At 46.3% G+C, this 24,182-nt stretch overlaps 1 protein-coding gene and 1 long non-coding RNA gene across 11 annotated transcripts in view; one reads left to right on the top strand and one right to left on the bottom strand.

Moving 5' to 3' along the window:
* ZNF385A (zinc finger protein 385A) overlaps positions 1-3,467 on the top strand; it is a 210,672-nt gene extending 207,205 nt beyond the window's left edge. For all 10 annotated transcript variants that reach the window (XM_082212628.1, XM_082212626.1, XM_082212624.1 and 7 more), the window contains one exon: positions 1,088-3,467. In XM_082212628.1, the coding sequence (XP_082068754.1) occupies positions 1,088-1,318 (231 nt within the window). In that variant the 3' untranslated portion in view covers positions 1,319-3,467. The remainder of the gene's footprint in view (positions 1-1,087) is intronic.
* LOC309526725 lies at positions 2,961-24,127 on the bottom strand. Its single transcript, XR_014216883.1, has 2 exons — positions 23,984-24,127; positions 2,961-6,676 (listed from the first exon to the last, which is right to left on the bottom strand). It is a non-coding gene; the product is annotated as an uncharacterized lncRNA (long non-coding RNA).
* Between the last annotated feature and the right edge of the window lie 55 nt (positions 24,128-24,182).

Below are 24,182 nucleotides of genomic sequence, written 5' to 3' on the forward strand. Positions count from 1 at the left end.
GAACACCACAGCTCCCTCGGTGAGAGTGCTGGCAGTTTCACCCTGATACCTTGCGGGGCTGGAGCCAACGCACCTTGTTCCTTCCTCCATTTCAACATCGCGATGCCAGATCATGATGTTGAAAACCTGACATTGCCCAGCCGCTGGCGTCTTCAGCAGCCTGCCTCATTTCTGCTCCTTGGCGTGCCTCCACTTCTGCCTCTGATTCTGGACTACTCTGTGGCGCTGTGGGTTAAACCAGTGTTTCCCAACCTTGGGCCTCCAGCTGTTTTTGAACTACAATTCCCTTCATCCCTGACCACTGGTCTTGCTAGCTAGGGATGATGGGAGTTGTAGTCCAAAAACAGCTGGAGGCCCAAGGTTGGGAAACACTGGGTTAAACCACAGAGCCTAGGACTTGCCGCTCAGAAGGGCGGCGGTTCGAATCCCCGCAACGGGGTGAGCTCCTGTTGCTCGGTCCCTGCTCCTGCCAACCTAGCAGTTTGAAAGCATGTCAAAGTGCAAGTAGATAAATATGCACTGCTCTGGCGGGAAGGTAAACGGCGTTTCCGTGCACTGCTCTGGTTCGCCAGAAGCAGCTTAGTCATGTTGGCCACATGACCCGGAAGCTGTATGCCGGCTCCCTCGGCCAGTAAAGCGAGATGAGCACCGCAACCCCAGAGTCAGTCACAACCGGACCTAATGGTCAGGGGTCCCTTTACTCCCTGGAGTCTTCAGCAGCCTGCCTCATTTCTGCTCCTTGGCTTGCCTCCACTTCTGCCTCTGATTCTGGACTGCTCTCTGCCACCGCCTCTTCCTTCTCCCTAAAAACCCTATTACCGCTTTAGCTTTTGACACCGTCTCCTCCCTCTGACCAGGCATTGCTGTCCCACCACCAATCCCCTAGCTCTGAGCCTTCTTCCCTTTGGGGTTTCCCAGCTGGTGCCTGCCATCACCCCTCTGTATCCATGACAACTGGGGATGTCCACTCCTGGGACTGTGCAAAAGCTGCTGCCAGACACTACTGAGCTAGATGGAGCTCTGACTTGCCGTAAGGCAATCTCCAACGTTGCCTCTGACGCCTGCCTCTCTCGTTCTGTTTCCACAGGGCTCCCTGGCCTTCCCTAAGGAGCTTCCCAAGTCGCTGGCGGCCGGATTGCTGCCCAATCCGCTGGCTGTGGCAGCCGCCATGGCAGCCGCCGCTTCCTCGCCCCTGACGCTGCGACCAGCCCCGACGCCCCCGCTCTTGCAGGGCCCGCCTCTGACGCACCCGCTCCTGCGCCCGGCTCCGGGGCCCATCCGAACTGCACACGGACCCATCCTCTTCTCGCCATACTGATGCCCACCCACCTGCCTGCCACAATCCCGGGACTCTTGGCACCACTGGAACCGCCCACCCCGGCAACTAGCAACAGGTCTCGGCAACGTCACATGGCGCCCGGCCCCATCCAACGGGAGCGATTTTTCCTTTCCTTTCTTTTTTGTTGTTGTTTCTTTTCCTCTTTTTTTCTTTGTAACTAGAGATGGAAATATTTTTCTGAGAAGAGAAAAAGGGACAATCCCGCCCTCACACAAACACACACACACACGCACCTGCTCTCAACCCCATCGGGGGTCCCTGGCCAAATCTGCACAAGAGCCAGGGTCTCCCACAGGCTGGGCCAAGGTGTGTTTGTGTGCATCTATGTGTGTGTGTCAGTCACATCTCCCGAGGTACACAAAAGGTTGGGGAGCGATAGTGCCTCCCCAGGACTCTGTGGAGCATCGAAAGGGGAGGCAGTTCTGGTACCTCAGGGACTGATCAGCAAGCAATCTCCTTCCATCCCAGAGCTAAGGGGGGGGCCTTGCCTCCCCCACTCATACAAGCCATTGTCCACTTGCACTGAAAGGGGTTTGTGTGTGTGTGTGTTTGTGTGCACGGGACAGAAGACAGGGCCTCCGGAAGACAGAGCCCCTACTGCAATAATGCTGGCCGGCACCTCCATGTACATATCCCCCCCCCCCGATTCCCCCACGCTCCCCTGTGCTGGCCCCACCCTCACTGCGCTTCCATGCAATGGGGGCCCCCCGTGGCCCCACCACCACTGCACCTCGACAAGAGACTGGCAGAGCAATTACTGTGCTCCCATTGCCCTCACCCCCCATTCCTCTAAGAGGCAGACAGACATAAACAAACTCGGCATCGTTTTCTGTTCAGAAGTGACATCCACACACCTGAGTCAGACAACCGTTCCCTCCTCTATACCACCCACCCTCCCTAGGTAAGGAAAATCAAGGGAATCTGGGCTGGGCTGTTTTTCTTCTTTTAAAGTTACGTTTCATTAAATCTGGAGGAATCAGGAAGAACTCTGAATTGAGAAAGTGAGTGTGAGCCCATCACCTAACCGGGAAACCATGTGAAGGGTATGGTTGTGTGTGTGTGTGTGTGTGTGGTGATGGTGAAAAACTGGGACTCACGCTGCTGTCTCACTGAGTAGGAGCAAGGGCTTTGACTCATCTGACTGGGTCTGGGTTGTTAGCCTTGACTCTTGGCTCCTAAGTAAAGAAGAGCAGGGATCTCTTCTCTAAAGGAGTTCCTTGCATCTCGTTCTGCCTGTAGACCTTCCCTTTGGGTTATTTGAGCTGTTGCCATGGTAGCACAACAACTCTCTGTGTCTCCTTCCCCCTCTGCTTTTTTTCGACAGAGTTGGGTCCCCATCCCTCCACCCCTTTCTTGAGTGGGTGGGACATTAACCAGGAGGCCAGGTCATTAGTTTCCTGGAGATTAAACCGCCTCCTCCTCTCCAGGCCCCCTTCTCCTAAAGCCCAACCCCACCCGGAGCACATAAAATTCCAGATGCTTGTTAAATTCCCTGGCACGCATCCTAGTTGGCGCCTATCCGTGGATTTTGCGTGTGTGTGTGTGTACATTTGTGTGTGTTGATTAATGGAACAACAGAGGTTTGGGTTCACTCTTTCTTTCACACACACACACACACACACACACACACACACGCATGCATGCACCATGGTCTGCAGTTTCCCATCTGCCCCAAGCAGAACAACAACACAAGGCCCAGAATATGACCCCGTAGACCAGGGAGGAAGGTCTTCCATGCCATGGCCATTAGCCACACTCCTCTCCCCTTGCCCCTTTCAAAACTGTGACTGACGTTCAGAGCAATAGAGACACTGGCGTATGTGGGGGGAATGGGACCCACCTTCCCCCTAGCTGGCATGAATCACGCCAGTCCTGTCCCGCGTTACCTCAGTCCCTCAAAGCCCACAGGGCAATCTGTCCCCCTCCCTCTGCCCATCCCAGGTGTCCTGTTCACCCCAGAGTGTCTGTCTTTCCACCTGCCATCCGTCTGTCCATGCTAGACTTTCTCCTGGCCCTCTCTCTCTCTCTCCCCCCCACCTTTCTTGCTGACACCAATGCCTTTCTGCTTCATCCCATATAGCACCTTTGATCCCTCTGCCCCTTGATGACAATAAAAGTGATAAGGCTCGTTTTGCCTGCTTTCTTCGCCTCTGTCGGGGACTCCAGGGCTCAGCATGGCGGCTTCAGACTGGGAGCAACCCCTAGGCTCTGTGGGCAAGCGTGTGCTCTGATCCCAGCGCCCACTTCAGATGCTGAAGGGAGGGAAGGCATGGAACTTGCGACTGGCAGGCATTATGAAACCACTGCATTGGATAGGACTGGTATAAACATGGGGAGGTGGCTTTCCGTTTTCTCCAGGTCAGCAGACCAGTGCATCCTGTTTGTTCTTGCTCCACTGACCTCAGGGACACTTAGCTAGAGAACCCATCCCCTGGATCTGGTCATGAAAATGTCACTGTACAAAATCCCAGAGCCTTGGGATATGTGGTGGGGATTTCAGGGGAAGCAAATTCCCACTTCCACCCCTTCTGGTCAGATTTGTGAAGATCTTGATAAGGAAGCTACATCCCTGGGCGTAGCCAAGGGGGAGGCAGGGGGCAGCTCCTCCTCCCCCAATCAATACAAATCAATACAAATTTGAGGTCCTTCTCCTACTAACAAAAATCCTGGCTATGCCCATGGCTGTGCATCACCTATTAGCTGCTGAGTTGTACAGCTTTAGTTAGTTACCACTGGATAAGAAACTTCAATATAGATTGTTCTGATTATCTTTGCCGTAAAACGAGTTCATGGACTCAACTAAGTTTTAGTCAGAGCAGACCCACTGGAATTAATGAACATGACCAGTTCCATTAATTTCACTGGGTCTGCTCTGACTAAAACTTAGTTGATTACCACCCCAAATTTTGACTACCACCACTCAACTCTAAAAACAAGAGTTCTGCTCAGACCAGTTTCATACATGACGATATGCGTTAACGGCAGGCACCCCCAAACCGGCCCTCCAGCTGTTCTCCAGCTACAATTCCCATCATCCCTGACCACTGGTCCTGTTAGCTAGGGATGATGGGAGTTGTAGTCCCAAAACATCTGGAGGGCTGAGTTTGGGGGTGCCTGATTAACGGGTATATGATGCATCTCCACGCTGCAGCTGTTTATTCCTGAGAATGTTTCCATGGCATAGGTAAAAAGTGTTAAGCACACTTGAAACATTGCAGTTTCCAACCGATGCACGTTGCAAGTCTGTAATGTGCATCCATTGAGACTGTAACATGTGATGCGTCCCTCAGAGGAGGAGATCTTGACTGCCTACACTGTCTCAGCCTACGCTTGAACACCAATGTGACCCAGAGGTGGCTCTACCCTGAGGCAAAATGAGGCCATTGCTTCGGGCAGCATATTTTGAGTGCTATTAAGGAGAGTGGGAGTCAAGCAGATGCGACCTGCAGTGCATGGTTCATTGGGATGTTCTCCAAGCGCCACCAAACTGAAGAGCTGTTTGAGCACATGATGCTCCCGAGCATTTTCGGTTCATTTAAGTGTGGCATGCGCTGGAGATTTTCCCACTGCCTCGGGGCGAACAGTTTAAATATGTTATTCAGATCTCCTGCCTCAATCACCAAAATGTCTTGAGGGCAGCCCTGCAAAGAACTCCGATTGGCTCTGGGTTCTGTGTGCATGTCTATTTTAGACCTAGCCCTCTCCCAGAGAGAGAGATCATGCAGATTGCTGCCTCCCCTGGTTTTTAATCCTCCTTTTTCCTTGCTTGCTCAAGCAGTGCAGAGAAAGCGCAAGCAAGGGAGGGTAGATTAAGGATTGGGCTGGGTCCAAGTTTCCATTTTATCAGTTCATGTGACTTCAGCCTGGGGCTGGCCCATGGGTCTGAGAGTGGAGCTGCCTATAGCACAGAATTCACATTATAGAATCATAGAATTGTAGAGTTGGAAGGGACCCTAAGGATCATCAAATTCAGCCCCCTACAATGCAGGAATCTCAACAGCATCATGCACAGCCGGAGTGCCACAAGCATTTCCCAAGGAAATCATGCTTCTTGATAATGTGCTGCAGTAAACTTCCCAGGGGCTTAGGAAGAGAAGGTGCCTTTGACCCTCTCAGCGCCTAACAAACAGACAAACCTTTCCTTGCTGGCAAGCTTTCGCTTCCTTAGACATGCGGTGAGCAGTGCTGGCTCACAACAGAAGGGCAGAAGAACACATTTGTTTTCTGCACCACAGCACCTTGATCCCACACGAGGATTGTCCCATTGATCAGGGCTCTTGCTGAGCTTGCAGCATCTTCTCAATCACTTGACTCAACACCCTTTCAGTTCAAAATGACATGGCTCTTAAAGTGTGACAGCCCTTAAGAACCATGAATGTGGAGATATACAGATGTCTGTATATACAGGTGTCTGTTCGATCTATGTACTGCAAACATCAAATACAGTGTATAGACACAGTATATTGTGTATACTGTATATACAGTATACAAAAGGAACGTTTGATGTGCAGTTAAAAAAAAAATAATCTCTGCGACTGGATGATACAGACATCTGACAGCAAGTGGTTTGACCCCCATGGTGTTAAGTTATTGCTTGGCTATTGGTTGTCTATATCCACCCTGTGCCAATGGAACATTTCAGGCATTCACTTCCACAGCTCACGGGCAGCAGGCAGGAGAGGAGGATGGGCAAAAGGACCATTAGAGCAATTGTGCAGAAGGTATTGTTGCTGCTGCCTTTAAGCCCTTCAAAGGTTCATGTAGTGTATAATGAACCTGTGGAACTCACTGTTGCAAGATGTGACAGCACAAGCTTAGATCAGAGGTTTCTGTCTTGCCAGACCTCCTTTGTGTGTGTTTTCTTCTAGAACTCCAATCGGGTGCAAAGCCATGCAATTAGTATTCAATTAACAAGGTGCCTCTGAGCCTAGGAAATAGTTTTCAGCACCCAGTACTGAACTGAACACAAAAGCCCTTTCACACAAAAATCCAGTCCTGGTTAGCTTGTGTCATTTCTACAGCCTAATTTGGGTGAAAAGGTTGTCTTACAGTTGCTATTGTTAAACGGCGGGTGTCAGAAATCCTTGCTCATCTACGGCAAATCAACCAGAGATCTTCTACCAGTAAATCCCAGGCTACCATCTGCCCAACCCTGGCCTAGATAGCTTGTAAAAGGGATTACGCAAATTCATACAACATTGGTTGGTTAATTAAACATTAGTTATTATGACTAAATTACCATACCTTTGGGCTCATCTGTCAAGGCAGTACTTACGTTTTTATGAAAGGCGGAAAGACTCTTCAGGCTGGGATATGGCAGCTGTAGCCCAAGAAGCCCTGTGTGTATAAATACAGACACAGAATTAATTATTACTATTCTTATTATTTATTAACTTTCTATACCACCCTTCATCCGAAGATCAGAGGGCTGTTTACACTGTAACAAAACAAAAACACATACCATATTATTACATCAAGGTCAGTAACCTTTGGAGGTCTGTGGGCATATACAGATTTTTGAATGTGTGCTGTGATCTCTTTTCTACCCCCTCCTGTGGATCAGCCTCCATGGGGCGGGGAATGCTCAAACACACACTAGGATCCAGTAGAATTAATCTGAGCTTTGAAAAGCACATAGAGGTAAAAGGAGGAAGTAGGAAAGAGTGTCCCTCTTCCAACTTCCTCCTCCAGCTCTCTGTACTTGTTAAGTGAGAAAAAGGTAACAAGTCTCACCATGACCAAGGGGGCTGTGTATGTGTGTGTGTGCGCGTGTGTTTATTGGGAGCCTCAAAGGCTTCATGGACACCAGGGTGTCCACGTTGGCAACTCCTGGATTGCATCATGTCTTAATTCCAAGCAAGCTGCTTCCCTTGCAATCGGTGTGTGAATGCTGCTGAGTTTGGCAGGAGAAAAGATGCTAGATATCTAGAATGACTTCTGGCCAGCTGAGAGCTGGCTGGGGCCTGGAAGAATATCTGAAGGTATGCAATCTTGCAGTGGAAGTGCTACCCAGGCATCCCAGGATAAATCTGGGTGGTTTCTATGGATGAGCCTGTGTTCTGGTTTCATGGGTTGTCTGAACCTGACCTATAGCAAGCACTGAGAGCAGCAAGGCTTATAAAGCAGCAGCAGCAGCAGCAGCAGGTGAGAGCAGGTAAATCCCAGCCAAGCAGATCGCCCAAAGTTAAAAAACAAATGCAGGACACAAATGCAGGACACCAAAGGGAAACCTGGATCCAAATCCCAGCTCAGTGCTTAATTTGGGTCAGCAATCCTTTTGTCTCTGCCTAGGGCAGCTCCATCCATTGGAGATTAGGGGTATTGGAGTTCACCAACATTTGGTTCCCCATCAAAGAGTAAGGTACCTGAGGGCATGGGTAGCATTCCTTGTAGGAGGGTTGCCATCCTTTCCCTTGGGTGTGGGCCTTAAATTTTCTTCAGTGAGAGAGACAGCAAACCATTCATTTTCTCTGTCCACACTTTCACCTGTTTGTGCCAAGCAGGACTCCAGGTGGGGATGGTAGTGGGGCAAATGAAAGGACCGGGTACTAAATGAGCAGGAACAGTTGTCGCTGCTTGGGAGATCCACTGCATCCTGCTTTACACATACTGCTGAACTGTGGTTTATTAATCCTTGGCTTAGTGTTATGTGCGAACTCTGCCCAGCAGCTTAACTATGGTTTGTTTACTGCCAACAACCCATGGTACAAACCCATGGTTCATTGCTGGCTTATGAAACTTGGTTTGGCATTGCATGAAAACCCAGCACTCTTCCTTAGCTGTGGTTTGTTTCATTACCCTGCCCCAGATGCTCACCAGACCACAGAGGCACGAGCAGCTGGGAAATAAAACCAGTGGAGAAACGAGCCATGGTTTGCTTAACCGCCTGTGTGACAACTTGCAGTTTGTAAAACAAACCGTGGCTGTGTGTTGAATGCCAACCAAGTCTATACTTTTCAGGTGCTTTTGATCTCTTTGAGATAGATCCGTTAGCACTGCCTCTTTGCTCATGGTACCTTACATTCATTATACAATACTTCTTCCCGCATACAGCATGCCATTCCCTCATTAGGAATGGTGACCTTGCTTCTCCCCCAGAATTAAAAACAGGTGGAATTCAGGAGGGAAAGGAAAGAGGTCCAACTTATCTCATTACTTTAAAAGTTGGGCACAGCCTACCTAATAATTATCATCTTTGGGGTTTCAATATTTAACTTATTTGTGCTAGGTTAACAGAAAACAATGCCAATATATTGAAAAATTAATTGTTCATCTCATGGAGTCACAATTTGAGGTGATGTATGTGTTGCCTCAGACCTCCAGAGGGTGGGGTGGGGAGTCTCCTTCTTGAGTTTGAACCTCACACCTGACTAAAAGGCACAACGTCTTTCTAAGACAGGTTGTATTATTAGTAGTACTGATTTGTCTGCCTGAACCTAGGCCATGCCCCATCCCCACTAAGCACTGCCCACAGCATGGATGGGGACAAATGTGGTCCCATAGAGGATACCAATATTTTAAATACATAACAAAATACGAAAATACATCGTAACTGCAACTCAGGATTACAGCCTGGATATAATCCTTTCAGCTTCAGGTTGTTAATTTTCTCCATATTATCACTGCCATTGATAGGAATCTGGCCGTTATCAATAATGTGCACTAGATTTTATTTCCTAGCAAATATTTTATACACACTCATAGAGAACGAGAGAGAGGGGGAACTACATGTATATCCCACCTTTCTCCAAAGAGCTGAAGGTGGCAGACACACTTCCTCCTCTTCGCCATTGCATCCTCACAGCAACCCTGTGAGGTAGAATAGGCCCAAAGTGGGGATTCGAACCCTGGTATCCCACATCCTCATCCAGCACTCTGACTAACACACCACACTGGTTGAGCAATTATCTGCTGGTGAATTCCAGCATAAAACCCACAGAAGGACATGGCCCGCAGGTTCCACCTCCTGGCTTGTGGGCATGCCCTCGTGGAGAAAGGAACACCAGCACAAAAACCTGTTGGATGACGGCTCCCATCATCCCTGATCATTGGCAACGTTGGCTGGGCCTGATGAGAGCTGCTGGACTTCAACGACATCTGGAGGGCCAAAGGTGTTGACGGCAACCTGAGAGCACAGGCCAAAAATGCTTTTAAAACTTGAGAAGCTTGTTGCGCTGGTTCCTGTGCTTAAATGCTGGGCCAGACATCTAATTTAACTCTACATGTGTCTGGCTGTTGCCTAGTCCAAGCTAAATTAGATGTGTGACGCATGGATTCTAACTGATCTTCTGGGTCGTTGCCTCTAACCTAGCCTTCCTTCTTACTGCTGCAGACCTCCACCAACGGAGCACTTGGGGCCACAAAGAAATACAGCTCAACTCCCCCTCTCTGACCATGCCAAACAGTCCAAACATGCAAACCTCCTCTTCACAAGCTCTGGATGGCTGGTGAGCAGTGGGATGGAGGTAAAGGTAAAGGGACCCCTGACCATTAAGTCCAGTCGTGGGCCGACTCTGGGGTTGCTGTGCTCATCTCGCTTTATTGGCCGAGGGAGCCAGCGTACAGCTTCTGGGTCATGTGACCAACATGACTAAGCCGCTTCTGGCGAACCACAGCAGCGCACGGAAACGCCGTGTACCTTCCCGCTGGAGCGGTGCCTATTTATCTACGTGCACTTTGACGTGCTTTCAAACTGCTAGGTTGGCAGGAGCAGGGACCGAGCAACAGGAGCTCACCCCATCGCGGGGATTCGAACTGCCAACCTTCTAATTGGCAAGTCCTGTCTCCTGTATTTTCTCTCTTGGGACTCTTAAACAAACAGCTCGCCTTCCCATGGAAGGAAGGGTATTTCTGCATTGTTTTTGCATTGCGCAAAGCTGCCTCTATTTTGTCTTCTTGAAGAGTATTTTACACACAGAGAAACAGATAAAGCTTCTTACGCTGACCTAACTTCCATGCAAGAAATACTCAGCCACATCTGTATGCATTTCAACCGTGTCCATGCAGATGCTCTAACTGGCAGGGTGTTTCCATAAATATTTATATGTGGAAAAAGAGGCCTGTGTGAGTTGCATTTTGGACCGTTTGCATCAGGACCAGGTGCAGGAGGGATGTGCAAACCAGGGCTTACTTATTACTGGCTAGACAAGCAGAAGCAACAAGACAGGAACTTAGCTGCCATTGCAATGGTGTCCGCAAGTGTGCCATTTTACTTTATGCCATAGATGTCAGGAATGGGAAAACCTTTGGCCTTCCAGATGTCATTGAACTTCCACCAGCCCCAATCAAACATGGCCAATATTCAGGGATTAAGGGAATTGTAGTCTCCAGTAATGGGGTGCCTCTGAGTTTAGGAATTACCGTATTTTTCGCTCTATAAGACACACCAGACCACAAGACGCACCTAGTTTTTGGAGGAGGAAAACAAGAAAAAAATATTCTGAATCTCAGAAGCCAGAACAGCAAGAGGGATCACTGTGCAGTGAAAGCAGCAATCCCTCTTGCTGTTCTGGCTTCTGGGATAGCTGCGCAGCCTGCATTCGCTCCATAAGACGCACACACATTTCCCCTTACTTTTTAGGAGGGAAAAAGTGAGTCTTATAGAGCAAAAAATACGGTAGTTTTTAGCAACCAGTACTGAACTGAACACAGCAACCTTCAGAGCGCCACAGATGTTTCCCCTGCCAATACAAGTGAATTATTTAGGTTCTATCCGATGGGAGATGTAAGCATTGCACTTTGGGGATACCTTTGTGGTGAAGAGGTCACTCACACATTCACATTCATACACACACACACTTGGTAACAAGGTCTGAGCAAATGGTGACTCCACAAGGGTGTGTGTCCCCATCTGTGTCCATCAGGGGGGTCTTTGAAAGATACAGACCCCTTCACCATTCCTGTCATGATGATGGGTGAAGAAAGAGAAGCAGGATGATGAGGTAGACATCCCACCTGCAGGTGTTTTGCTAGCACATCACAAAGAGCGGCTTTGCTAAATGACTTCCCTGACAGGTATTCAATCACATATGCTTAGATCTGAGCACTGGACTGATGTTCAAAGCATTGCACATAATGAAAGGCCACTTTTGTTTTCAACTGATAGTATTTAAAGTTGTCCCAGCCAAGCCTGTGGCTGAGAGGGTGGGTGGACTTCGGTCCAAATATACGTGACATGGAAATCTGACACAGCCAAAGGAGACTGCAGTCACAAACAAATGAAGCTTGTTTGCTGCTGGTGGGTTTTTTCCTTAGAATTGTCCCACAAGCTGCTTCTCAATCCCCTGCAGTGGGACAAGGGAAATGGCATAGTACGGTAATTCAGGAAATGGGTAAGTTCTGAGTGAACAAATGGCCGGTCCTGGAGCTTTCTGATTAGCATTGCCCGTAGGGATGGGGAAGGGGAAATAATCAGTTCAGTCTGAATTTAAAAGCAAACCTACCCAACTTGCACTTCCTGAAACAATATGTGAACAAAACACAGTCATCCTTTGAAATTCTCACTTTTCCAAATTTTGCAATAAAACTATCCAAGCAAGTAATGGCTACAAAAGTGCCCATACTAGATAAAATGTGTGTTTAAATGCATACTTCAGGTATCCCCCACTTGCACGTGATTGCATAAGAAAATGTGTGTATAGAGACTTTTGCATTCAAATGCTTGCACTTAAAAAATAGTAATCACAAACTGATGTGAATATGTGAGGATATGAATTTAAGCCTGGGAAACAAGCAACGGAATTAAATGGAAATTGACAGATTTGCCCACCCTCAATTTTGCACCCACCAAATCTGAGAGATGCTTTTTCCAATTATTACTAAACTACTCATTGGTGAGTAAGAAGTCAGTAGGCATTTCCTCCTACACAGGCTGAAGGGTGTTATCATTAGGAGGGAGAGCCATACTTCAGTCCCTATTTTCATCAGAGAAATGTTGGAGAGTATGCTCTCAATAGGGATGCGGGTGGTGCTGTGGGTTAAACCTTAGAGCCCAGGACTTGCTGATCAGAAGGTCGGTGGTTCGAATCCCCGAGACGGGGTGAGCTCCAGTGGCCTGCTCCTGCCAGCCTAGCAGTTCGAAAGCACGTCAAAGTGCAAGTAGACGGCGTTTCCGTGTGTTGCTCTGGTTCGCCAGAAGCGGCTTAGTCATGCTGGCCACGTGACCTGGAAGCTGTACGCCGGCTCCCTCGGTCAATAAAGCGAGATGAGCGCCACAACCCCAGAGTCGGCCACGACTGGACTTAATGGTCCCTTTACCTTTACCTTTTTATGTTCTCACTGGCCATGCTCCCTACCCTTCTGGAATGCCTTTGCCTGCCTGGAATGGATCCTTCCATTGTGATGCTATCTCTTGCTTGTCTGGTTGGAGGATGGAGAGATGGGCGGGTAGCAACTTCTGACTTGTGTATGGCTGGAATGTAGCCTCCTGTACAAAGTGCCACGCCCACTGCCCCACCCACTTTTGCCACAGGAATGTGGGTCCTAGCACATTGCCCATGAGGAAATGTGGTCCATAGTAGGGCAGAAAAGGGTTCTTTGCCCATTCATACATTTCTGCTATATCCCGGGCTTTCAAGCTGCAATCCTATATATTCTTACCTGGGAGTAAGCTCTATTGCACTGCAATTAGTAATGTCATTCTTGTTGCCAGCGGTGCAGCTTACCAGTGACAAACTATTAAAATTCATGCAGCAACCAGAATGCTTTGCAGCAAAGATTCAGCTGCCCCTCCAATGACCAAGATCATCCAAAATTAAAGCTAGCCCATTTCAATCTTATTCTTGCTGTTTCAATAAATCAATCAATTGCACCACACATACACACCAATCATGGGACAATGTATCTTAAACATACAGACAGCTCTGCCACATATTATTATATTCTGCATATTCAATGTGTCACATTTCTAACATTTAAAAGCATGTGTTTACACAATATTGCTTAACCTTGCAAGAGTCGGGCATTAGCAATATACAATTCTATGTTGCACTTCACTTAAAAGATGAAAATTAAATGATATGTATTTCCCCCCAAATTTTACATAAAATATCCATTCTCATGTCTCTGGTCCAAATATGTCTGTGAGTCTCGCGTGATTTCTAGATCTGATATTATCTCACAGAAATGTGATAGCCTCTTTTTCCTCCCTGCTATCAATTTCCCCCAACGTTTCTTCACATTGAGTTAAACTTCAACTCACTGTCAGCCATTAATTCCTATAAGAGCAAATGCCATACTTGAAAGTACAATCCGAGGGCGGCATCCACTACTGTGATTTCAAATTAACCTCCTCGTGGGTAATGAAGCTGTTATGTTCCAGCGAGTCTTTAAATTTAGAAAAATTATGATTTTCCCCACTGAGAAAACCACCCCACTGTGTCTTCTAAATTAAATGTGGAATCCCACATGGCTAATCCTAATGGGGTGATACCCAGACTCAGCTTATTTCTGCTTTTCCCAGTCTTTCAATGACACCAACAGTATTCACTTTTGCTTTAAAAAAGCTTTGCACTTGCATTAACGCCTCTGAAGCAACCTTCCCAAAATGGAACCCTCCAGATTTCCATTGGACTACGATTCCAATCAGTCCCAGCCAGCATGTCTGATAGTCAGTGATGATGGGAGTTGGAGTCCAACAACTTCTGGAGGGCACCCAAGTTGGGGGAGGCTGATCTAAAGAACTGCTTGTGAGTTGTGGCTAATGTTTGTTCTTACCGAAAAAGCATCCCATTTTCTCATAGTGCAAGCAAATAAATCTGTGCAGTTTCATAGTATCACAGAATATGGAGAAACGCAAGGTTGCCTTTTAGATTTCTTCCTGATCGAAGTTTTAAATCCTACATGTGATCCTATCCAATGGGGTTCAGGGTCCATTCCCACCTAACAAAACGTGAATAAAAACTAAAATTCCACAATTGCAGTGATCCGAACAGAAGAGGCAATTCATTTTTGTTACCGTATGTTTTAGATAGCACCATCAGTGGTCAACATTATAATGCAGGAATCACGACTAAAAGCATCCCTGACAGATCCATCCAACCTCTGCTTAAAAACTTTCAATGAATGAGACCACCAATACATTCAGCTCTCTTGTCAATACAACGTTAAAAAAAAATTCATCAAGATGAGAGCCAGTATTTGCACACAAAGATGTAATATAAAAATCACACAAACAATAAAGATAGCTGATGTATGCATGGCTAATTTGAATGGCAGTTATGTCCACTGCCCATTCCGTCTTAAAACTTTCAGAGGATGCAGACTCCAGTTTCAACATCAGTCAAAAAAATCCCCCTCCCCACCAAATCCCATTGCTCTGCTTACCAGGTACATAGATGAAGAGTTTGGCCAAAGCTGAAAGTTTGCACACTACTTTGTGATACTATGGTTGGCCTAATAAAGTTATTGCCCTATTGCAGATTTTGGAACATAAAAATATCACTACAGGGAGCCATGCTCTTTTTAAAAGAGACTTAAATCTGATATAATACCTCCTGGAAGGGGAATGGTGCACTTAAATTTCCCCTGCCTTCAAGTGAAACTTGAGGGATTTGCAACTTATCTAAAAGAGAAGTCATCTAAGCTACTGGATAACGTTCTGTTTTATATAACCGTCTTTTTAAAATTCTTGTTAAAATTACTAGCTTGCCAGAGTTTCTCAACTTGAGCTTTCCAGTTAGTCGACACTCCCAATTTGCCTGCTTTAGCTCATTTTTCAAAATGTTTTCGTCTCAGAAATGCCACCATTTTTTTTTTCAGTTTTAAGAGCATCCATTCAATCCGATTTCTTCCAAGCGCAAGAGAGCTGTCAAGTACTGTCCAGATAATACAATTTCTTTCCTAAATGCCCTAACAATAAATCCATGTCCTGTCTCTCCCTGTTTTTGTGGCAGAAAGAACCACTCACTAGTAATGACAGATTTAAACACATCCCATACAGCTGTCCTACTATCTATAGCTCCATCATCATAATCAAAACAAGCATTAATATCACCTGCAACTCTTTCTGCAGCAAAGCGATAATGAAGTAAAGATTAAGGGTTCTTCCAGATGACCTGTTTATTGAGCATTCATCCTGAACCGCTTCCATAAATTTAGACTTGGGTTCCATTTGCATTTAAAGCACAGTTATGCCACTTTAAATTTTCATGGCTTTCCACAAAGATTCCTGGGAACTGTAGTTTAAGGGTTCTGCGAGTTACAATCAGTCCCTCTTCCCAGAAAACTCTGAGAAGGGAATGGTGGTCTCTTATCAAATCCCAGCCATGACTGTTCAAGTGGTATAACAGTTCTTTAAATGGATGGTTCCATTCTGAAGGAAATCAGCCCTGAGTGCTCACTGGAAGGACAGATCCTGAAGCTGAGGCTCCCATACTTTGGCCACCTCATGAGAAGAGAAGACTCCCTGGAAAAGACCCTGATGTTGGGAAAGATGGAGGGCCCAAGGAGAAGGGGATGACAGAGGACTAGATGTTCTTGAAGCTACTAACATGAGTTTGACCAAACTGCAGGAGGCAGTGGAAGACAGGAGTGCCTGGCCTGCTCTGGTCCATGGGGTCACGAAGAGTTGGACACGACTAAACGACTAAACAACAACAACAACAAATGGATGGTGCAAATGTGGCCCATGTCTGGTCTTTATTGAGCATTCCTTTTGCTTTGTTTGCTGGTTGGTTATACAACAAAGAGCATTCTTTCTTAATTGCTTGTGGGATGCTTAAGTCTTCCCATTAGTCATTCATTCCTCCACACTTCTCAGTGCATTTACCTCTTCGCTTTCCAAACCACAGAGGGGTGTTTTTGCTTTTTGTTTTAAGTGGATTTGTTTCGCTGGGGTGTTAAGAGCACTAAAGTGCCAGCATGCACTTGAATCCCTCCAACAAAATACAGACTGTCTAGAGCAGGGGTAGGCAACCTAAGGCCCGGGGGCCGGATCCGGCCCAATCACCTTCTAAATCTGGTCTGCGGACAGTCCGGGAACAGCATGTTTTTGCATGAGTAGAATGTGTCCTTTTATTTAAATTGCATCTCTGGGTTATTTGTGGGGCATAGGAATTTGTTCACCCCCCCAAAAAAAAGAAAATATAGTCCGGCCTATCACATGGCCCACGGCTGAAAAAAGGTTGCTGACCCCTGGTCTAGAGGCACATGCAAGTCTGAATTAGAGTTGGGAGGGACCCCAAGGATCATCTAGCCCAACCCCCTGCAATGAAGGAATCTCAATTCAAGCATCCATGCCATGTTGGCCATCCAGGGACCTGTGACCCTCCACATTTGGTTCCAATTCCAGTTAGCCCTAACCAGCATGGTCAGTAGCCAGAGATGATGGGAACTGAGGTCTAGGAAGATCTGGAGGCCACCCTGGTCTAACTAAACCTGACACAAAAACGTTCAGTGTTCCCCTTTCACTGCAAAGCAGCAAGGGGAAGGGGCGATTTAGAGCAGGGCAGCAGCAGAGGTGTTTTTAACCCTCCCTTCACCCAACACAGCTTTTCTTTTCTTTTTTTTAAAGTAATATTTATTGAAGTTTCATAGACAATCAAAGGCTTCAAAATTTAGACATAAAATACAAAAGCCAAGAAAAACTACAAAAATACAAAATACAAAACAAAACACACAATAAATGCACAATAAAAAACAGTTAACAAAATAGAAGAAAAAAGAATAAAAAACGCCAACAAGCAAAACAGAAAAAAGATTAGTATTTTCATATCTTATATTTCCTTCACTAGTTTCTTGACCTCCTCACACCTCCCTTTTTGTATTCCAATTCAGATATTTAGTTCAGCAAATCCTTACCCACTATCATTTAACCTTACTCAGCATCTTAACCTATAGTAAATATATATTTTCCACCATTATCAATCCATATTTACATATTCTTATTAATCTTTTTACCAACACCGCTTATTTTCAATCCAACATCCCTTTAACATTCATTAATTTTATAGTATTTCTGTAGATAGTCTTTAAATTTTTTCCAATCTTCTTCCACCAACTCTTCTCCCTGGTCTCGGATTCTTCCAGTCATTTCTGCCAATTCCATGTAGTCCATCACCTTCATCTGCCATTCTTCCCGGGTGGGTAGATCTTGTGTCTTCTAATACTTTGTGATGAGAATTCTTGCTGCTGTTGTAGCATACATAAAAAAAGTTCCACCCAACACAGCTTTTCTCCCTGCACTTGCTGCTCCCTGCTGATCACTCTCCCCCCCCACCCCACCCCCACCCCCGGCCACAGTGCTCCAGATAATTGCTTGATCTGGATTCTAGGGTGATCTTTACTCAACAAGTTAGATCTCTCTCTTCACCTTCCTGTTAGATTATCGATCTGGAATTTATTAGTCTCAGCCAGGATAGCTCTAGCTCTAGCTAGGAACTGGAACGCTCGAAATTGCCTTTTACAGCTATTAGAGCATGGCTGATTCAAGCTTTGGAAGTCGCCGGATGCGATAAATTCACTGACGCTGTATGTAAGGGAAATGGATTGATCTTTTTGTTTCAAGGCAAGTGCGTACCTTTTGTTCTTTATTGGAACAGACCCTGTAGCTTTACAGCATTCAACCATCATTTTTTGGGTAAACTTATTTTTAGAATAGTAATAAATAGCTATTTGCAAGGTGACCGTGTGACTTAAACCGAAGATGAGAAAAGCAGCCTGGAGCAGAAAATAGAGATGGGAAGACAGGCAGGGGCAGAGCAATTCTGCGATTGCAACCCCACAGGTGGAAAAAAGCAGCTTCGGGTGGAAGAGGGAAAGCAGTCGGTGGGAGAAGGGTCAAGCACAGCTTTTCCTGCTCATCCCAGGCTGCCTCCTCCTTGTGCTGCTTCTCAGAGAAGCAGCCGGACCTGGAGTTTTTGTTACACCCACTCGCAGGCGTCATTTGCATCCAGAAGCTTGTAGCTGTCTTTCCCTGTAACAGCAAGAGGGTGCCTCTAAATTCTGTTGCATTGAACCCATGCACAGGAATTAAGGAAGCCCCCAAAGGTAAAAACATCCAAGCTTCTTTGGCAACGGAAGATACACAGCTGTGCTCAGCTGCTAGCGCCCAAGCAGGCAGCCAAGCAGAGGATTGGAAACTGAAGACAGTATTTCCTCTCAGATGCACCCCTGGAGAACAAGGGGCCCGGGTATATGAAAGGCTGTTGTCAACAGATGTGGAGATTCTGTGAAGCAACTATCCATCTTAATTCACCCATTTGCAGACGAACCAGAAGAACAAGGAGAAGATAAAGTGGATAATATTTTGGCACACAAATATTTTTGTTTTGGAGGAAGTTGAACGTAGGTAACAGTTTATCTCTGCAATCAGACATTGCCCGAATCGAGAGATGGCAGCGGCAGTGCTGGAAACTGAGCTCTCTCTTGCCACAGATGCGTCCAGTTCAGAATCCACGTATTAATGAACAGATCCTTTCAATCCTAGTTCTCATGGACTGCTGTGTGACCTTCTCCTGGATGCAGAGAGAGCAGCTTTGGTTGGGTTTAGGAAGCAATGAAAAATCAGCCCAACTAATTAACAAAGAGGGCATTGCAACACATGCAGATCCCATGTCTGCATACTTATGATTTAACTAGCCAAGGCAATGGAGAGCCATGAACGTCTCTTTGAATTTTAGCAAATGGCATCCATAGAGGGTGATTTGGATCAGAACTGTGGCCCCAAGTGTGTGGGTGATTTGCCCCCTTTCCCCCACAGTGCCATGTTACTGATCAGATTCACTCATGAGAGAATAAATAATAACAGAATAAAATAGAGGCTGCAGGAGTGGGAAGAGATTTTCACTTTTTAAAAAATGAGTATTTCCTCCCCTGGCTGTGGTCCCCATCCAAAAGACCCCCCTGCCTTTAATGGTTATTTGCTCAAAAGTAAAAAGATGGGAGAGCCTGCAAAGATCAATGGGGCTTGCGGCCAAGAGTGTGTGTAAGACCATGGTCTTTGGTTGAGATCCTATGTTTTGCTTACTTGCCTGGGGGTAATTCCTAATGTACCATGAGCCCGGTGAGGAAGGCATGTGTGCATCGTTCTTCCCACAACCAAATCAACTGACTCTTTCCAGAGTATGTGCATATCTGTACACATTACTGTACAGTGGTACCTCGGGTTACATACGCTTCAGGTTACAAACACTTCAGATTACAGACTCCGCTAACCCAGAAAAAGTACCTCGGGTTAAGAACTTTGCTTCAGGATGAGAACAGAAATTGTGCTCCAGCGGCGCAGCAGCAGTAGGAAGCCCCATTAGCTAAAGTGGTGCTTCAGGTTAAGAACAGTTTCAGGTAAAGAACGGACCTCCGGAACGAATTAAGTACATAACCAGAGGTACCTCTGTACTTGCCTGGAGAATTGGTTTGTTAAATTTGGAGAAGTGCAAATTTCAAAGGATGGCTGTGCTTTGCTTCATGTAGTATTAATTACTATTATTATTATTATTATTATTATTATTATTATTATATTTGGAAAGGGAGAAGTAGGTAGGTTTGCCTTTAAATGCCAAATTCCTTCTCCATCCCTAGCCAGTCGATTCTCGCCACCAAGTAAAATTTGTGGAAACAAATCAAGATGAATGCTGAATAAACAGGTCACACAGAGGAGTTCATCAGTTGACTTATGGGAGGTTCAAATACTTCTGTAGTTGCAAAGCAGCCACACACACACACACACACACACACACACACACACACACACACTGTGTCTTTCTCCAGGCCCAGGTCGCTTGTTAGAAAAGGATGGGTCCATGTTGGAATCTGTCACACTGAGCCCTTGAAATCTCGGCCGATTTGGCAAGTGTGGCAAAACGCCGCCAAGGCTCATGTTTGCTTACACAGGGTATCTATTCTGCAGCATCCAGAAAAGCTCAAGACAAATATGTACACTTGGAAAATAAACACATGTGACCTCCCAGGCTTCAGCCGCTCTGAAACCTAAAGAGGACACGTCGCATCACCCCCGAGAGTGAGGATGCTGAGGAGCAAAGGGAATCCGGGTTCAAAAAATCCCACCCCGACGGGCATCAGACACAATATTAAACGCATTATAAGGCTCCAAAGTTTATGAAAAGGAGCCAACTTTTTAAGGCTGCCGGCCGAAACACTTTCAGCTAATGAGTAAAATCCACAAGGCTCCCTTCAGAGTAAACATACTGAGGATTGTGCTGTAGATCAGAGGTTTACATACCAAATGCACGCCCACATGGAAGATGGAGACTTTAGACCAGGGCTCTGGAACCAGCAGATGTTGTGAAGGAAGAAGCAGAGCTGTCGTAGACATCAGTGTTCATAGCCTACCAAGACTAACTACACTGCAAGCATTTCCCCCCATCATGCAAAATGATGTCACAAGAGACTTTGCTCATAATAGGTATGCATGGAGATGAGGGTTGCCATTCGGCAGCGGGGGGGGGGGGCTGGCTGGCTTGGCTTCTTCCTGTGAAGCTCTGGTGGGTGATGCCAATGATGGGGTCTTGCTAATTGCTGCATATCAAGCCGCTGTTAAAGGGACAGCTACAAGAGGTTGCTATCAAACATGGCAACCTAGCAGAGATCCCATACCCTCCAAAATTTCTCCAATGAAAATAGGGACATCCTATTCCATAATATTGGGGATGCAGGTGGTGCTGTGGGTTAAACCACAGAGCCTAGGACTTGCCGATCAGAAGGTCGGCGATTCGAATCCCCACGGCGGGGTGAGCTCCCGTTGCTCGGTCCCTGCTCCTGCCAACCTAGCAGTTTGAAAGCATGTCAAAGTGCAAGTAGATAAACAGGTACCACTCCGGCAGGAAGTGTTTCTAAACGGCGTTTCCGTGTGCTGTTCTGGTTCTCCAGAAGCGGCTTAGTCATGCTGGCCACCTGACCCGGAAGATGTATGCCGGCTCCCTTGGCCAATAAAGCGAGATGAGCGCTGCAACCCCAGAGTTGGCCACGACTGGACCTAATGGTCAGGGGTCCCTTTATTCCATAATATTAATAATATTTTTTTTAAAAAAAATTATGCCCTGCCCATCTGATTGGGTGGCTTGCCCCAGCCACTCAGGGTGGCTTTCAACATATATATATGTTGTTGTTGTTTAGTGGTGTCCGACTCTTTGTGACCCTATGGACCAGAGCACGCCAGGCACTCCTGTTTTCCACTGCCACCCACAGTTTGGTCAAACTCATGCTGGTAGCTTCGAGAACACTATAAAAGCATAATTAAACATTTAAAAACTTTCCCATACAGGGCTGCCTTCAGATGTCTTCTACAGGTTGTATAATTACGTACTTTTCTCCTTGGCTCAGGGGTCACTGGAGGTTCATACCCTCCAACATTTATCCAATGAAATTAAGGGCATCCTAAGGAAAAGCAGGACATTCCAGGATCAAATCAGAAACCAGGATGGCTTCCGTAAATCTGTGACTGTCCCTGGAAAATAGGGACACTTGGAGGGTCTGAGATTCCCTCTCACGCAATTCCTTGCTACACCAAAATGCACTGCAGTGGCCCGTTTTTCAAAGACCTTTTGTGACGCCTGGAAGGAACCGAAATCCTGTGACTTGGGACTTGGCAGTACAGCTGCAAATATAGCTTTTTAAGTGCATTATACAAATGGGAGACTAAATGGTGAGCTTATGGCAAATTCAATACAGTATATTTTTCAAAACACATTATTTTAAAAAGCATTTTCACAGCATTTTTAATTTGTCTCGATTCCACCCTAGAATTGCCACTTTTACTGCCCTGGCTCCTGATGCTTCTCAACAGCACCCTGCCAAATAAAAGTTAACCAGGTGAAGCTTTCGTCCATCTGCTTCATGCCTCCTTGTCAGAAACTGTTTCACCTGCTAATGTCCCAATTGTGTGGTTGCTCTTAAAGGCACAGGAACAGGGCCTTGGAGTGGTGTGTGCAGACATGGCAACCATAAATTTCTCCTTTTAACCCCAGAAAATTATGAATGGATGGGGTGAGCTCCCGTTGCTCGGTCCCAGCTCCTGCCAACCGAGCAGTTCGAAAGCACGTCAAAGTGCAAGTAGATAAATAGGTGCCGCTCCGGCGGGAAGGTAAACGGCATTTCCGTGCGCTGCTCTGGTTCGCCAGAAGTGGCTTAGTCATGCTGGCCACATGACCCGGAAGCTTTACGCCGGCTCCCTTGGCCAATAAAGCAAGATGAGCATCGCAACCCCAGAGTTGGCCACGACTGGATCTAATGGTCAGGGGTCCCTTTACCTTACCAGCTACTCAGTGATAAATGGAAAAGTACTTTCCCCATGTCCATCATTGCTCTATTGTTGCAGCACGTGTTCCAGGGATGAAGCCTTCGATAAGAAGCCCTGGAGGGGAGTGAGGCCTGGTTTATATGAAACCATCAAATAATATTTTTGAGAAAGAAACGCTAAGAGCCGATTCCACCACTCCCGGTTTTTTATCCTCCTCTCGTGCTAAGCTCGTGGCTGCGGCGGTGTGCTGTGGCATGCTGTTTACACCAAGAAATGTCTCTTTTCTTCCCTCACTTGACAGCCACAGCTTTGGCATGCTAAAAAAAGAGGAAGAAGAATCGTGGAAACGTCCCAAAATGTGCTAGATAAATAGCTCTCCTAGCCAACAGGCCTCCACCCATCCCAGGCCAAACCACAAACAGCCAGCTGGGGCCAGGCTCTTGTTTTTTACCAGATGGGGAAGGGGGTGAACGCGGGAGTGTTTTTGTAGGATTTCTGCCTGAAAAGGTACTGGCTAGGTCCAAAGGATTTCTGAAGCTTCAACCTAGACTATAGGGGGCTTACAATGCTGAGAAGCCTCATCACAAGTACAAGGCAAACAGCTGAAGCTTCTCCTGGCATAATGAAGGGAAAGGCTACACCTGTTGAATTGGTGCCTGTCCCACAGCAGTTAAAGGCACAGAGCCTCATGACATGGGCCAACATAACAGGCCTATTCTAGTGTCCCATTTTGCTCAGGCAAGGGTCCTATCCTGTTAGCAGCTAGGGAAAGGGCAGTCTGAAATCCAACAGGTGAAGCCTTACCTCTCTCTCTCTCTCTCTCTCTCTCTCTCACACACACACACACACACACACACCCCTACTACTGTGTGCTCCCTGGGCTGGAGGTTACTTCCTATTCACATAACAATGACACACACAAAAACCCTTTTTGTGGTTGTCAGTTCATGAGGATTTGATTAGGGACGTTTTTAATATTTAATGCTGTATTGTTTTTAACACTTGATTGGAAGCCGCCCAGAGTGGCTGGGGAGACTCAGCAAGATGGGTGGGGTATAAATAATAAATTTATTATTATTATTATTATTATTATTATTATTATTATTATTATACAGAATTGCACTTGCACTAGTAAAACCCCAAATAAGTCAATAGATAAAATACAAAGAACAAGAAGTAACATTTTCTGCTGTCATCTGTATTGGTGCAAAGGGGAAAAAATAGGTATATAAAAGGAGAATTCCTGGATGCCAAGACCCATGTTTGGACTATGTACTCTGGTGAGATAACCCCAGCAGAGATTTAAAATCTCAAAACATGCAACAAAGTGAAATATAGAAATATAGGCTGTTAGACCTTTAAAATAAGCCCGTGAGATCCAAAATTTCCCTCTTCCCCTAGCGGGGGAGGGGACACACCCACATTTGGTAAATTAAAAATGGTTTACTTACAAACTCTTCAAAGGTCAGTTTCCTGTCCTCCAGAAATTTGCACAGGCCGTAAAACTTGGCTTAGTGGTGAAAGTTCCTAAATCACTAGTGGATAAACTCAAGAGCAGCTTCTGAGAGCCTCCTCACACTTGAGCTTCTCAGGTAAACTGAACAACAGACCTGATTACCCATTTCCTCCCAAGGTAAGGGGAAGTGACCT

This window comes from Podarcis vaucheri, assembly GCF_965113315.1.
Source record: "Podarcis vaucheri genome assembly, chromosome: 2".
In the NCBI taxonomy this organism is placed as follows: domain Eukaryota; kingdom Metazoa; phylum Chordata; class Lepidosauria; order Squamata; family Lacertidae; genus Podarcis; species Podarcis vaucheri.